Raw genomic sequence first — 17,369 nt, forward strand, 5'->3', positions numbered from 1 at the left:
TCATTAGTAGACGGCTTTAGGCATTGGTTGTCCTGGTGAATTGAGCTAACATTTTTCACTTTTGAGGGAGAATGGCAGAGACACAATTCTTAAATATGTCCCAAAAGAAGTACTAAGGGCACTTTCTACTTATATAAAAGAGGTGCATAGAACTAATCTCAAAGAGAATCTCGCAGAAATATACAGTAATTTTTTTATTTATTTTTTAAATTTTATCCCCTTTTCTCCCCAATTTTCGTGGTATCCAATCGCTAGTAATTACTATCTTGTCTCATCGCTACAACTCCCGTACGGGCTCGGGAGAGACGAAGGTCGAAAGCCATGCGTCCTCCGAAGCACAACCCAACCAAGCCGCACTGCTTCTTAACACAGCGCGCCTCCAACCCGGAAGCCAGCCAGGAAACACCGTGCACCCGCCCCCCTCGGTTAGCGCGCACTGCGCCCGGCCCGCCACAGGAGTCGCTGGAGCGCGATGAGACAAGGATATCCCTACCGGCCAAACCCTCCCTAACGACGCTAAGCCAATTGTGCGTCGCCCCACGGACCTCCCGGTCGCGGCCGGCTGCGACAGAGCCTGGGCGCGAACCCAGAGACTCTGGTGGCGCAGCTAGCACTGCGATGCAGTGCTCTAGACCACTGCGCCACCCGGGAGGCGGAAATATACAGTAATTTGAGGGGCAACAGTCCCACCTACAGGATACCATGAACGCTTAAAATAACAATAGAACACGACATTTCAGAGATTCAGATTTATTACATTTCATTATAATAAGGAGAGGCATTAGAGATACAAATCATATACAAATTTGAATATAAAGCTAGTTTATTGTGTAGCAAATCTGTAGGTTTAAAAGGCACTTTTACATTTTAGTAAATTCGCTGACCAGATATGTTAAGAAATATTATTAAAAGCGTCAAACCAAGCAAATGTTTTTGTATGTATATAAAAAAAAAACAGAATGATAAAACCAACCTCAAGTATGGCTAACAACAACCTGGACTCATAGGTAGACTTAAAATAGTAAATGGAAAACACAAATTAGTATGATGTTATGAATTACTATATATATATATATATATATATATATATATATATATATATATATATAGTAATTTGTACAATATGTTACGAATATGCAATGTTACAAATTCCAATTTATTGCGACTAACGTTAGCTAGGCTAGTAGTTACCCCCTAGAGTCGACATCCGCACCCCCGCGGAAATCTAGTTAGCATAATAATTTCAACAAAAAAACATCACCATCAAAGCTGTCTGTTAAAGATAGCAGTTTATTTGCGTGGGCTGAGTCTCAATCCACCACACCCACCAATGGCAGCCTTCCGCATTTGTGGTGGAAGGTGGCCAAGCTAGAGGTGTTTGCCAGACCATGAGACATCCATGGGGGGGAAAAAAAAAAAAAAAAAAAAGAAAAAAAAAAATCGTTCCTCACGAAAACGTCTGTCGCGTCCGAACAGTTTGGGCTACACACTAATATGACCCCTCGATGAAGAAGTGACTCTCCCGAACACGTCGGTTGTTTTGCTCTAGGATGCCCACATCTGAAGGTAGTCCGGTACCAGTAAAAACATTTATGGAAGTATGCAATGTGTAACTTTTTGGGCTACCCGGCCAAATTCACATAGAAGTGTGGTATAGATCTGTCACTTTTCTATGTGCACCATTTCTATGTTTCCCATTCTGAAGTTTCCTTTGTGTGTGTTACTTTCGGTTTTGTACATCATCTTCAAACAGCTGAAAATACAATATTTTTGGTTATGGAAAAAGGTATATTTCACAGCGGTTTAGATGTTACAATGATTCTCTACACCAGGGTTTCCCAAACTCGGTCCTCGGGACCCCAAGGGGTGCACGTTTTGGTTTTTGCCCAAGCACTACACACCTGATTCAAATAATTAAAGCTTGATATCATTATTTTATGTATACCGAAAGGGGTCCTAAAATTCTAAATCAAGTTGCTAAATGATCCTTGGTATGACTATCTAGACGCTTAAGGATTAAAGTTAAAAGGTAGCTAGCATGCTAAGTACTTGCAAAGTAGCTAAAAAGTATTAAGTCGTCACAAAGTTGCCAATTAGCTAAAATTGTCCGTGATGAGATTCACCCACCCAGCCAACCACCCTCCTTTTGTTTTTGCCTTAAGTAACTAGTTTTATGAAATCATACCAAACGCTGCATATCATACTCATTTGAGTGTCCCAGATTCTTGTTAAGTCTAGTCAATGAGACAAGCCTGGACATTTTTCTTTTTAAATAAAACAAAAACGACAGTGATTCCCTTCTTCAAGCAGCACAATGAAAATGTTTTTACCCAGTAGTGTGACTCAAAACATGCCAAACAGTAAAGCAAATCTGAAAAGACACCTACCCTATTCCTACTTGGGAATAGAGGTACCATTTGGGACAGCCCTGGATGGAATGTGTATGCCTTTAGTTGAAGTCTCGGTTAGAGAGGATGAGAGGAGCTACCAAGGTCCAGAGGTAGAGAGCCAAGCCTATCCAGCTAGAGCTAATCTTCACCCACACTGCTGGCATACTGCTCTGCATGGCCTGGTAGTCTGCGTCAGGTCTGGGGAGAAATCAGGATCAATCACATTTTATTTACCATCTCAAAAACACATAGTAGACCATATGTTTGTTTGAAAAACCGGGTCGTCTGAGTACCACAAGACTTAGCCTGCTGACCTAAAGCCCTGGCATTAAATTGGGGAGCTGACGCATGTACCCACGTCTTAAACAACATGAATCACCGCAGTTATACCTGTACACATTCCTATTTCTCTATCCCATCACATATAACCAAAGAAAAACAGAGCTACTTACTGGTACCAGTTGGTGAGTGTCATCATGATGTATAGGGAGGCCAGGCACAGGCTGAAGTGGAAGAAGGAGTAAGAGTAGGTGACCGCATCTTCCTCATTGTCCACAGCCCGTCTGACCCCGTCCACCCCCATGGCCGCCTCGTGGTCGTCTGCAGCCAGACCCTGGTCCTCCTCTGTCTGCATCAGCCTGTTCACCTGGGTGTTGTTGGACGAACGGATGCTGCAGGCAAGAAGAGGGAAAGAGCAGGAAACCCGTCAGGAAAAAAAAGGTAAGTGATGGACAGGCTCGAAGGGTCTGGATTTCATTTGAAAGAGCTCTAAACCAGTGTTTCTCAAATCTACCCCTGAGGATCCACAGGCTTAAATCTAGCACAGTACTTCGATCAGGTGTCTCTGGTCTGGGCTGCTACGAAGAGTACCCGGTCCAGTCCTGTGGGCAGTTGTGTAAAGTAACAAAGAATTTCTACTTTGTTACTGTACTTAAGTAGTTTGGAGTATCTGTACTTTACAAATTATATTTGTTGACTTTTACTTCACTACATTTTCAAAAGAAATGGCAACTTTCAAAAGAAAATGTAAACTTTTACTCAGATACATTTCCCGAGACCTTCATTACTCACTACAAATTCAAATCAATCTGAAGCTGGAAGAAAAAGAAACAAAACGCAACTCGGTGAGTTGATCGCGCTGCAAGTCCTGCCTCTCCCATCTCCCCATTGGTTTATAGAAGCAGGTACCCACGTGCCATCTCATTGGTGATACCCACGTGGGTGACTGAAAGACGAACGAGGTCGGTGGCGGTAATGCACTTCATTTATGAAAGTTGCCAATCGCAATATAAAGTCAAGAGAAGAAAAGTGTGGATTAATTGTCGGAGTAGAGGACCTTGTGCATTTCAGGTGAAATAACAACTCAATGTTTATATCCCAGGACAAATTAGCTAGCAACAGCAAGCTAGCTAAATAGGACAAATTAGCTAGCATGTGCAAGCTTGTCCCCCCACACCAAACGCGATCACGACACGCAGGTTTAAATATCGAAACAAACTCTGAACCAATTATATTAATTTGAGGACAGTTCAAAAAGCATTAAACATTTATGGCAATTTCGCTAGTTAGCTTGCACGTGCTAGCTAATTTGTCCTGGGATATAAACATTGAGTTGTTATTTCACCTGAAATGCACAAGGTCCTCTACTCCTCTACTCCGACAATCAACTGCATTTACCACTTTGACAACTCCCGCTGCCACCACAACTGCTGCAGTTGTGGTGGCAGCGGGAGTTGTCAAAGTGGTAAATGCAGTTGAGGTTGTGGCAGATGCAGTTGTGGCAGCGGCAGCACTTTTGGTGGCAGCAGTTGTGGTGGGTTCAGCTGCTGTCGTAGTGGCAACTGCAGTTGTGGTGTCACCGGCTGTTGTCGCGGTAGTGGCGGCTTCAGTTGTGATAAGGGATGCACTTGTGGTGGCAGGGGCTGTCTTAGTGGTGGTTGCAGTTGCTGTACCAGCTACAGTTGTGGTGGCAGGGCCTGACAGATGCAGCTACAACTGCATCTTCCATTATAACAGCAGCCCCTGCAGTTGTGGTCACAGCGGCTGTCGTAGATTGGGCTGCAGTTTGTGGCAGTGGCTATTATCTTAGTGGCAGCTGCAGTTGTGGTTACGGCAGCTGCTTTCGTAGGAGCGGCTGCAGTTATATTGGCAGCAGTTGCGTTGGCAGGGACTTTTGTAGTGGTGGCTGCTTTTGTGGTGACAGCTGCTGTTGTGGTAGCAGCTGCACGTGTGGTGGCAGGGGCTGACAGATGCAGCTACCACAACTGCAGCTTCCATTACATCAGCATACCCTGCAGTCGAAGTGGCAGTTGTGTTGACAGCGGCTATTACGGTAGTGGTAGCTGCAGTTGTGGTTGCGGCAGCTGCTGTAGTTATAGTGGCAGCAGTTGCGTTGTCAGGAACTTTTGTTGTGGCGGCTGCTGTTTTGGTGACAGCGGCTATTGTCGTCGTAGCAGATGCAGTTGTAGTTGCGGCAGCTGCTGTTGTGGTAGCAGCTGCACGTGTGGTGGCAGGGGCTGTCATAGATGCAGCTACCACAACTGCATCTTCCATTACATCAGCATACCCTGCAGTCGAAGTGGCAGTTGTGTTGACAGCGGCTGTCGTAGTGGTAGCTGCAGATGTGGTTGCGGCAGCTGCTGTCGTAGGAGCGGCTGCAGTTATAGTGGCAGCAGTTGCGTTGTCAGGGACTTTTGTTGTGGCGGCTGCTGTTTTGTCGTCGTAGCAGATGCAGTTGTAGTTGCGGCAGCTGCTGTTGTGGTAGCAGCTGCACTTGGTGGCAGAGGCTGTCATAGTGGTGGTTGCAGTTGTTATACCAGCTGCAGTTGTGGTGGCTTGGGCTGACAGATGCATCTACTTCCACTGCATCTTCCATTATAACAGCAGCCCCTGCAGTTGTGGTGGCAGCAGTTGTGGTGGTGGCTGCTGCTGTTGTCGTAGTGGCAGCTGCAGTTGTGGTGGCAGCAGCTGTCGTATGAGCGACTGCAGTAGTGGTGGCAATGGCTGTTGTAGTGTAGGTTACAGTTGTGGTGACATGGGATGTTGTAGTGGCGGCTGCTGTTGTAGTAGCAGCGGAAGTTGTGGTGGCTGGGGATGTTATAGTGGCAGTTGCAGATTTGGTGCCATGGACTGTTGTGGTAGCTGCTGCAGTTGTGGCGGCAGCAGCTGTGGTTGCGGCAGCTGTTGTGGCAGCTACAGTTGTGGTGACTAGAGGCTGCAGTTGTGGTGTCAGCGGCTGTTGTAGTGGCGGCTGCTGTTGTGGTTGCAGTTGTTGTAGCAGGGGCTGACAGTTGCAGCTACAGTTGTGGTGTTAGGGGCTGTCATAGTGGTGGATGCAGCTGTGGTAGCGTCTTTAATTGTAGTGGCATGGACTGTCATAGTTGCTGCTGCTGCAGTTGTGGTGGCAGTGACTGCTGTTGTAGTTGCAGCTGCTGTTTTGGTGACACCGGCTGCTGCCACGAACGCATCCGCCGCTACAACTTCCCGTCACAACAACTGCAACCAACACCAAAACTGCAGCCCACACTACAACAGCCGCTGCCACCACAACTGCAGCTGCCAGCAGAAATGCAGCAGCTACCACAACAGTCCGTGCCACTACAAAAGCAACCCGAACAATTACAGCCGCTTCCACCACAACTGCAGCAGCTACCTCAACTGCATCTGCCACTATGACAGAAGCCGCTACCACCACAAGTGCTGCCACAACTACTACATCAGCTATCACAACTGTAGCTGCAACTACGACAGCACCTGTCACCAAAACTGCAGCCTATACTACGACAGCCCCTGCCACCACAAATATAGTCAAACTACTACGACAGCTCCTCCCACTACAATTGCAGATGTTAACTACAACAATCTGCCACTATGACAATAGCCGCTGCCACAACTGCAATCGCCACAACAGCCACTGCCACCACAACTGCTCCCACCAATACCACAGCCCCTCTCACCACAACTGTAGCCGCAACTACGTCAGCCCCTGCCACCACAAATTCAACTGCCACCACAACAGCAGCTGACGCAACCACAACTGCATCTGCTACTATGACAACAGCCTGTCACCACAAAAGCAGCCGCCACTACAAAAGCCCCTATAACCACAACTGCATCCGCTGCTCAAGTCCTTCCCAGCAGTCTGTAAGCTGTCTGAGGTTGAACACACCCTTACCTGCATCAGCTGCCTGTGAAAGGCTGTTCAGCCTTGCAGGATTTGTTTCCAGCCCCAGGAGAGCAGGGCTGGATTCCAGAAACTTTGAAAACCATCTTATACTGAAGATGAACTGCAAATTCAACTTCAAGTAATGACACCTTAATGCTAGCAAGCCCAAGGAAAGGGATGCCTTATGCGTTTTGTTAAGTCACATTTAACATTCACAAGTTATAGGTGTCCATGTTAAAGGTATGACCTGACACACTGATTTCTAATACAGTTCAATCAGTGGTGATGTCCTCATATTCCTACAGTGAGGTTGTGTGCAGATCTGTACATGTACTTTTGATGAGTTACCTAAAATAAAAATACTCTCTCATGTATAGGGTTCTATACAATTTTTTTCTCAAACAAAGTGACTGATTGTAACTGCTTATGTTTACTGACTATATTTTGTCTGTAAGAGATGTAATTTTAAGTGTTATCTGAGCACTTTTTGCATCCGTAAGACTTACCTTTCAGAAAAGCTCAAACCAAATAAAAGATCTGGCTGTTTTGCTTTTCGGATTTACAGCTAACATTTCATACTTATACTTTTTATACTTAAAGTAGCTGATATTAAATGTACTTTAAGACTCTTACTCAAGTAATATTCTAATGAGTGAATTTTTCTTCTAATGAGTCGTTTTCCAGTAAGGTATCTTTACTTTTACTCAAGTATGGCTTTTGGGTACCTTTTCCACCACTGCCTGTGGGTCCCCAGGATTGGAGAGAACCTTAGTCTAGGTTGTGATGTCATACCTGGCGTACAGAGTGCAGAAGAAGAAGATGACCAGTCCTATGATGCCCTGTGCATCCCACCACTGGACCTCTTGTCCTGGGACAGGTGTAGGGCTGGGGGTGTTATTGACCAGACTCAGCAGGCTGGGGTTACACTTACGGTCTGTAGGAAGAAAGATAATACTGCCATACCGATGAAGGCCAAAATGTTATGCTTTTAACCGAGAGTCACATCTATTTTTCTATCTCTCGTGATTTTTGGCTGCAACTCATTTCATGTTGGATGAAGTGATCACTGACCCAAGTTGATCTTTCAGGTAAAATATGCTTCTTCACATAGTCTTTGTTGCAGACTTTCCATTACATGAATTCCATGAGTCAGTATGCAGCCATGTGAGTCAGGGTTACGAGCATTGTGAACCATGATTCTGAACAGGGTCATGATGAAACTTACTGGGGTTGTTGGTCATGGCAGACCATGTGACATACATGGTGTAGAGGGAAATGAGGGAGGCCTGGAGCAGGCCTGAGCTAGGCTGGGCCTCCTGGGGGAAAATACATACATAAGTAAATAAACAAGACAGACACACCACACATTAGTCTAACTCTGTTCAACAACATTCACATGAACAAATTGTTCACAGTTGCAATATGCAGAAATTGCACCGCCATTTCCTGGTTGCTAAAATTCAAACAGTTCACCTAATTTCTGTGTGACAATACAAGCAGTCATTGTGTAGAAAATCCTTGTATCACTACAGCTGTGAAATATAATTTCCATGACCAAAAATATTGTATTTTCAGCTGTTTGAAACTGGTGTACAAAATCAAAAGACAAAAACTAAACTTAAGCATAGAAATAGCGCAGATAGAACAGATTTACCACTTAAATGTGCTTTCAATGAAAATAACAGATCTATAACTCAGTTACATATTGTAGTTAACATTTTGATGATCTTTGATAATTGCAAACATTGCTAATATTTACACTCCAGAATTAACTTCAGTATGTGTATGTGTTTCAAAGAGTGCAGGCTGTTTCAGTCTTGTTCCTCAAAGAAACATTGTACTCAATAAAACTGTGGGAACTTTCAGTGTGCATGTTTTGATCTTTCGAGACTGAAACCTCACCTGAACTTTGGGCAGGACGGCAACGATGGAGATGATGATGCAAAAGATTAAGTTAAGGCTGATGAAGATCTTGTGTTCAGTGCAGTCATCTCCGGTGGTGTAATAGACATAGAACAACACCACAGCAGAGAAGGCCAGGGCATAGTGTAGCACCGTGAACGACAGGAGAGCTGTGGGAGGGGAAACATAAGAATATATCACATTATGTTATGAAATTATTTTTCATTTAAATGGAGATAGACTACACTAACTTAAAATTAGCAGACTGTATTAACGATCAGTACCTGCAAACCAGCACTTGCTGTTTCCCTCCTCAGCATTCTCCAACCAGGACTGGTTCCAGGTGTGAGAAAAATCCACCAGCAGGATCAGTTGGATGATGATGAAGATGAAGGAACCCACTACGCCAAAGTAGAACCACACTGGAACACACACGGTGAATTGTTAAAAGACAAAATGTGCAATGGGTGATTGACCATAATTGACTACACGTTATTGGCAGTGGCGACGTGTCACCAGGCCCACCAATATCCATGAGATTTGCATGCAATTCTGTTATTTCATGTCACAATAATATCATATCAGTTAGCAAACAATTTTTTTTTTTTTTTTTTTTTAATAGCTTGATCTAATAAAGTATGTGGTCCCTTTCCCATTGTATTGGTACATTTTCATTGAGTCAGGCAGCCCCAAAATGCAACTGTTCCAGCCTTGCTCAGTGCTTTCTGTGGTGGAGGGTCAGGCAAAGAAAATACAGAGCGCAGGCGTCGTTGAACTTCTCTGGTTGCGCGTGATTGGCTGAGGGTATGGCCACTCATGGGGACACTACCTGACCGCAGCATCTGCGGGGAGAGCTAGCCATCAAAAGCTCTTATTCAGTGCTCCATTGATTTACAGTAGAAGTGCCCACCCATGAAGGCTCATTGCTATTGGCCACAGATAAAGCAAGGTCTTATGCTGTGTAATTTTGATTGGCTAGTTGTTTACCATGTCTTCAAGATAGGTGAAACATGTCAACTAGCTTTGCTATCTCCTAGCAAATCATTTTCAAACTTAGCATTATGTGGTTGGTGGTGGATCATGAAGCAGTGGCTAACATCTATTTTGAGGTAGGCTAGCTATAATATCCTATAGGCTATATGTCTTATTGTTGATGCTTGATGGCAAACTAATACCCATGGAACCACATGTAGAAGAAGAGTTATACATCTCTTTGATAGAACTGTAACTGTACAATAGATGAAGGGAATAGCGTTATAAATGTTGCATATTGTTAACCAGGCCCCTTTGTAACAGGCAGGCAGGCAGACACACGCAGTGTTGCAATATTGCAGACCGATTACTAGCCAAGTTTACTCTATAAAAGTATGCTCGACTACTGTGGTCTTTCGTGCAATATGAGCTAAAGATAGGGAAAGTAGCCATAAACTGTTCATAACCCAAATCTTGTAACGTTTGTGTGGCTCCAAACTAATTTCTGGGATTGGTTATTAGTGCATTCTATGTGTAGCCAGTGTAGTAGTTTTGATGCACGAGCTTCGTCGATTGCATTTTCCCCACCAATATTTTTGTTAAAATTGCCACTGGTTATTAGTGTTTAGAGGAAGCTATTTAACATTGAAGTAATATAATAGAGTATACCTGTGTTGAATGTCCCATCTGGAATGAAGAAGGCTCCAACAGTTATCCCCACCAGTATAAGGAACTTGAAGAACCAGAATCTGAGAGGACAAAGCCACAGGCATTCATTCAATACATCACTTAATAGAAAACACAAGTCCTGTGTCTGTGAGCTATTAATTTTAAAAAACTGGTCATATTTTATAGGGCAATATCGCAATGTTTTTTCCATGGCTAAAATGTTTATTTAGCAGGCCAACCTATATGCTCCTGCTGTATGTAAAACATTGTGCTATAGCTTGGAAAATAAATAAATGTGACTCTGGATGACACCACAATGTTTGTTTCCAACATTAGTGTTTTTTTCCTAAAGAAGTTAAGTCCGCTTCATGTTTTGTTTCCTTGCCATGATACAAACTAGAATGCAATATTTTATACTGGTATGTAAACAAATAAGGGTGTGGGGGGGATGCTTCACTGCCCTGGTCTGGCCAGCAGAGGGCAATGTATTCCCGAAGATCACTATCCACTACTATAAAAGTCTGCTACATACCCGTTCTGTAGTGAAGCTCGGGGGTCCTTGCTGCTGCGAACACGGATCATGATGATGGAGAACAGGAAGAAGAAGCAGGCCATGGCAAAGCACATGCGGTACACAGACTTGTACCCCACGATGACATCACAGTTCACCTTGTTTTCAATGCCTGGTATGGTCATGGAGGTTCCACCAACACAGAACCCTGGTATCTGATAGATCAGTGAAGAAACATAGTAAGAATTGAACCAACAATCTACGTAACACAAGTCAAAACTTTGTCAACCACAGGGCCTTCTACACCACCTTGTGACAGCAACTGTGTTCGAACCAGAGTCTCCTGCAAGCCATAAGTCTGTTAGCCCGCTGAGCTAAAACCTTGGCACTAGTTCAGGGAGCTAACACAAATTTGTAGGTTTCAGGCAAGGCTCCTCATCAAGCAACCAAGACCAGGGTTGTGTTATGTGGTGTTACCTTCTTGAGCTGAGTCTCCATGCCAGGTAGGATCATGATGACAGAGACCAGGGTTGTGTTATGTGGTGTTACCTTCTTGAGCTGAGTCTCCATGCCAGGTAGGATCATGATGACAGAGACCAGGGTTGTGTTATGTGGTGTTACCTTCTTGAGCTGAGTCTCCATGCCAGGTAGGATCATGATGGCAGAGACCAGGGTTGTGTTATGTGGTGTTACCTTCTTGAGCTGAGTCTCCATGCCAGGTAGGATCATGATGACAGAGACCAGGGTTATGTGGTGTTACCTTCTTGAGCTGAGTCTCCATGCCAGGTAGGATCATGATGACAGAGACCAGGGTTGTGTGGTGTTACCTTCTTGAGCTGAGTCTCCATGCCAGGTAGGATCATGATGACAGAGACCAGGGTTGTGTGGTGTTACCTTCTTGAGCTGAGTCTCCATGCCAGGTAGGATCATGATGACAGAGACCAGGGTTGTGTGGTGTTACCTTCTTGAGCTGAGTCTCCATGCCAGGTAGGATCATGATGACAGAGACCAGGGTTGTGTGGTGTTACCTTCTTGAGCTGAGTCTCCATGCCAGGTAGGATCATGATGACAGAGACCAGGGTTGTGTGGTGTTACCTTCTTGAGCTGAGTCTCCATGCCAGGTAGGATCATGATGACAGAGACCAGGGTTATGTGGTGTTACCTTCTTGAGCTGAGTCTCCATGCCAGGTAGGATCATGATGACAGAGACCAGGGTTGTGTGGTGTTACCTTCTTGAGCTGAGTCTCCATGCCAGGTAGGATCATGATGACAGAGACCAGGGTTGTGTGGTGTTACCTTCTTGAGCTGAGTCTCCATGCCAGGTAGGATCATGATGGCAGAGACCAGGGTTATGTGGTGTTACCTTCTTGAGCTGAGTCTCCATGCCAGGTAGGATCATGATGACAGAGACCAGGGTTATGTGGTGTTACCTTCTTGAGCTGAGTCTCCATGCCAGGTAGGATCATGATGACAGAGACCAGGGTTATGTGGTGTTACCTTCTTGAGCTGAGTCTCCATGCCAGGTAGGATCATGATGACAGAGACCAGGGTTGTGTTATGTGGTGTTACCTTCTTGAGCTGAGTCTCCATGCCAGGTAGGATCATGATGACAGAGACCAGGGTTGTGTTATGTGGTGTTACCTTCTTGAGCTGAGTCTCCATGCCAGGTAGGATCATGATGACAGAGACCAGGGTTATGTGGTGTTACCTTCTTGAGCTGAGTCTCCATGCCAGGTAGGATCATGATGACAGAGACCAGGGTTGTGTGGTGTTACCTTCTTGAGCTGAGTCTCCATGCCAGGTAGGATCATGATGGCAGAGACCAGGGTTATGTGGTGTTACCTTCTTGAGCTGAGTCTCCATGCCAGGTAGGATCATGATGACAGAGACCAGGGTTATGTGGTGTTACCTTCTTGAGCTGAGTCTCCATGCCAGGTAGGATCATGATGACAGAGACCAGGGTTATGTGGTGTTACCTTCTTGAGCTGAGTCTCCATGCCAGGTAGGATCATGATGACAGAGACCAGGGTTGTGTTATGTGGTGTTACCTTCTTGAGCTGAGTCTCCATGCCAGGTAGGATCATGATGACAGAGACCAGGGTTGTGTTATGTGGTGTTACCTTCTTGAGCTGAGTCTCCATGCCAGGTAGGATCATGATGACAGAGACCAGGGTTATGTGGTGTTACCTTCTTGAGCTGAGTCTCCATGCCAGGTAGGATCATGATGACAGAGACCAGGGACCCCAGCAGCAGCAGGAAGGAGAAGGCCAGCCGGGACACAGTGGAGTTGTAGGTGGAGGGACAGCATCCTGACAGCAGACAGGGAGCGGAGCCACACAGACATGATGCCTAGAAAGATTGCACAGACAAGTCAAATTGTTGGTGTGCCAGAGAGAGACGGCATAATCTGGCAAATACATGCATGGTTTGTGTGTTTGCAACAAATCTACTGTGCGCCACTGCCTGTTACTCCCTTTATACAGCTTCATTCCTGTGTATTTTATTCCTCGTGTTGGTTACTATTTTATATTATTAAACTCTGCATCGTTGGGAAAGGTTCTTAAGCAAGCGTTTCACTGTAAAGTGACAGAATTTGATACAATTTTTAAAATGTTTTTATTGTCACGGCAACCATTGCGTTTCCTATCCAAATGAGCCCGGACAACTGTTAGTTGTATTGAAGATAATCCTGCCAGTGAAAATGACAGAGGCTGCCACTCATACAATTACAGTACAGCAATGAACACTAACACAGCCCGTCTGATGCATGCTCTCTCAAGAAACATATTTCCATGATTCCTTGTTTTCCCTCATAACATATTGGTGGAGATCCAAGGTTCCTTTCCAACGTGTTTTAAGAAGAAGCGTGGAGGATGGGAGCAATCAGGACCGATGAATTGAGGAAGACCCCAGTAGTGTGTATGTGTTATATGAGGTCACAGAAGGATAATGCTCCTTGGGAGGCATCTCTGCTCTCTGATGATTCATGAAGACTGTCAAGTCAAGAGATGCTGTGTGAACTATTGAGGCATAGGCTGGATCAGCCCAGAGATGTGCGAAGCATAGTTTAGTCGAGCACAGGGAAGCCTATGATGTGGTAGCTGGGAAGGATCAGCCATCCTTCATTAAATTATTGCAAGTTACAGTGCATTCAGAAAAATGTTGATTATCTATCCCCCCCCCCCCCCCCCCCCCCCTCAACCTACACACAATACCCCATAATGACAAAGCAAAAAAGCAGGTTTTTAGAAATGTATATAACATAGAAAACTGAAATCTCACATTTACATAAGTATTCAGACCCTTTACTCAGTACTTTGTTACAACACCTTTGGCAGTGATTACAGCGGAGTCTTCTTGGGTATGACGCTACAAGCTTGGCACACCTGTATTTGGGGAGTTTCTCCCATTCTTCTCTGCAGATCCTCTCAAGCTCCATCAGGTTGGATGGGGAGTGTCGGTGCACAGTTATTTTCAGGTCTCTCCAGAGATGTTTGATTCGTTTTATGTCTGGGCTCTGGCTGGGCCACTCAAGGACATAAAAATTGACCCGAAGCCACTCCTGCATTGTCTTGGCTGTGCGCTTAGGGTTGTTGTCCTGTTGGAAGTTGAACCGTCGCCCCCAGTCTGAGGTCCTGCGCAGGTTTTCATCAAGGCTCTCTGTACTTTGCTCCGTTGATCTTTCCCCTCGATCCTGACTAGTCTCCCAGTCCCTGTCACTGAAAAACATCCCCACAGCATGATGCTGTCACCACCATACTTCACTGTAGGGATGATGCCAGGTTTCTTCCAGACGTGAAGCTTGGCATTCAGGCCAAAGTCTTCAATCTTGGTTTCATCAGACAAGAGAATCTTCTTTCTCATGGTCTGAGTCCTTTAAGGGCCTTTTGGCAACTCCAAGCGGGCTGTCATGTGCCTTTTACTTAAGAGTGGCTTCCGTCTGGTCATTCTAGCATAAAGGCCTGAATGGTGGAGGGCTGCAGAGATGGTTGTCTTTCGGGAAGGTTCTCCCATCACCACAGAGGAACTCTGGCGCTCTGTCAGAGTGACCATCAGGTTCTTGGTCACCTCCCTGACCAAGTCCCTTCTCCCCCGATTGCTCCTTTTGGCTGGGTGGGGTGGGCTGCTCTAGGAAGAGTCTTGGTGGTTCCAAACTTCTTACATTCAAGAATGATGGCGGACACTGTGTTCTTGGGGACCTTCATTGCTGCAGAAATGTTTTGTTACCTTTCCCCAGATCTGTGCCTCGACACAATCTTGTCTCAGAGCTGTCAACTGTGGGACCTTATATAGACAGGTGTATGCCTTTCCAAAACATGTCCAATCAATTGAATTTATCACAGGTGGACTCCAATCAAGTTGTAGAAACATCTCAAGGATGATCAATGGGAATAGAAGGCACCTGAGCTCAAGTCTCACAGCAAAGGGTCTGAATAATTATGTAAATAAGGTATGTTTTTTAATTTTGAATACATTTGCTAAAATTCCTAATAACCTGTTTTCGCTTTGTCATTATGGGGTATTGTGGGTAGATTGAGATAATTAAAAAAAAATCTATTTTAGAATAAGGCTGTAACGTAACAAAATGTGGACCATGTCAAGGGTCTGAATTCTTTCCAAATGCAGGTTGTATGCACCAGGGTAGGCCATGAAGTGGAGCAGTAGTTACAAGCTTTTTCTCAAAGGGTGTAACCATTTTAGGTAAATCAGACAGGGCTTTATGGTGAAGTGAGAATGTGGTATAAACTCGTCAATAGGCCGATCACTCTGTGCTTTGTCATTTTAGTGGTGTGGGGGTCCCCAAAATTGGATGAAATTCACGTTCTATTGCTCAAGTAGGCTTAGAAAACGTTCAGTGACTATCAAATATACTAAAACATTATTATTGAACTCGCCCGCAACATAAGGAATAATTTCAGTCACGCAGATGACTTGGGGTGGGAGGGGACAGCGTGACGCACTGAAACTGTATAGAAACCGGAAATTAGCCCAACATGAAACTGCTGACTTTTTCAGCAAATAAAACCCATGTTAATTGACCGACAAAACAAGTGTCTGTTTTCAAACGAAAGTATTTAAAACCACTTCAGATCAACATAACATATTAGAATATACTGGGAAAACAGTGTCTGTGTTTACATAAGGACCCAAAAACGAACGTCGTTGCACACTCTCACAAAGTGAGCAAAATGACAAATAGGAAGTCACATAATTTATACTTACACAGCTGGCGATTGAACACAATGCCATACACGCTCCCATTTCGGTTTAGAACGAATACCCCAGTCCTAATTAAACGTAGAAAACCCCAAAACGTCAACAAGATAGACTTGAAAACGTTGTTGAACTAAAATGTGTAGTTTCCTTCGACGCTATCAAAGCAGCAACAGGGCGTGTCTGAAGAATCAGGTACACCCTTTTGTTCGTCGGTAGCTCAACACCGTCGACGGTGATAGGTCCATGAGTGTCTTCAAACCAACTTCTGGACTAATCAGCTGCTGATGCGTTTAATAATTTAGTCATATAAATAGCTCACATTCTAACTGAGGTTTAAAGTTCAGAATTACATTTTTATATTAAAAATAACCGTATACTGTAATAAGTGGAAGACACACACACATACACATATAAATCATCTTCATGCTTGTTAATAAATCCTGGACAGTCAAATGTGTAAATCACCTCTTTCCCTGATTATTCAACATCAGAAGGGAGAAGCATCAGCATTAAAACACGGTTAATTTACCCCAGTTGGACTTGTTTGCACTTGTCACTTGATGTTATGTTGTTAGAGTAGTTAAGAAGTCATATGTAGCACCTACTTACAGATTCCTTACTCAACTGAGAAATCTATCTATAGTAATTGGGCTGGCAAATTAATAGACAGGGGCAATTTCTCAGATTGTTATGGCAATACTCAAAAATAGGAACTTCATGGGAGTTAGGATGTTTGATATGCTTTTTACATGTATTGTAACAAAGACAATTAAATAGAAAAACATGATAAAAGTGGCCCTTTTAGGCCTATACGTTCCCCCTGTAAGACCAATGATCTGTGAACTTACAGTTGAAGTCAGAAGTTTACATACACTTAGGTTGGAGTTATTTAAACTCGTTGTTTAACCACTCCACAAATTTCTTGTTAACAAACTATAGTTTTGTCAAGTCGATTAGGACATCTACTGTGTGCATGACACAAGTAATTTTTCCAACAATTGTTTACAGACAGATTATTTCACTTATAATTCACTGTTTCACAATTCCAGTGGGTCAGAATTTACATACACTAAGTTGACTGTGACTTTAAACAGCTTGGAAGATTCCAGAAAATTATGTCATGGCTTTAGAAGCTTCCGATAGGCTAATTGACATCATTTGAGTCAATTGTAGGTGTACCTGTGGATGCATTTCAAGGCATACCTTCAGTGCCTCTTTGCTTAACATCCTGGGAAAATAAAATAAAAATCAGTCAAGACCTCAGAAAAAAAAATGTAGACCTCCACAGGTCTGCTTCATCCTTGGGAGCAATTTCCAAACGCCTGAAGGTACCACGTTCATCTGTACAAACAATAGTACGCAAGTATAAACACCATGGGACCACGCAGCCGTCATACCGCTCAGGAAGGAGACGCGTTCTGTCTCCTAGAGATTACAATATTTTGGTGCGAAAAGTGCAAATTAATCCCAGAACAACAGCAAAGGACCTTGTCCAGATGCTGGAGGAAACGGGTACATAAGTATCTATATCCACAGTAAAACA

The 17,369-nt window shown here is 44.2% G+C and overlaps 1 protein-coding gene across 3 annotated transcripts; it reads right to left on the bottom strand.

Moving 5' to 3' along the window:
- Positions 1–734: 734 nt before the first annotated feature.
- Positions 735–16,013, bottom strand: LOC120026932 (serine incorporator 1-like). Of its 3 annotated transcripts, XM_038971705.1 has the most exons (10): positions 15,833–16,013; positions 12,797–12,958; positions 10,631–10,824; positions 10,099–10,178; positions 8,742–8,879; positions 8,458–8,627; positions 7,781–7,871; positions 7,348–7,489; positions 2,843–3,061; positions 735–2,588 (listed from the first exon to the last, which is right to left on the bottom strand). In XM_038971705.1, exons 1-10 carry the CDS (start codon positions 15,869–15,871, stop codon positions 2,450–2,452), a joined length of 1,374 nt encoding a protein of 457 aa, XP_038827633.1. In that variant the 5' UTR covers positions 15,872–16,013; the 3' UTR covers positions 735–2,449. The 3 variants fall into 3 exon arrangements, with proteins under 3 accessions (XP_038827633.1, XP_038827634.1, XP_038827635.1); XM_038971706.1 differs by lacking the exons at positions 12,797–12,958; positions 15,833–16,013 and adding an exon at positions 11,159–12,781; XM_038971707.1 differs by lacking the exons at positions 12,797–12,958; positions 15,833–16,013 and adding an exon at positions 11,087–11,133.
- Positions 16,014–17,369: the final 1,356 nt, after the last annotated feature.

This window comes from Salvelinus namaycush, chromosome 32 (assembly GCF_016432855.1).
Source record: "Salvelinus namaycush isolate Seneca chromosome 32, SaNama_1.0, whole genome shotgun sequence".
Taxonomy (NCBI): Eukaryota; Metazoa; Chordata; class Actinopteri; order Salmoniformes; family Salmonidae; genus Salvelinus; species Salvelinus namaycush.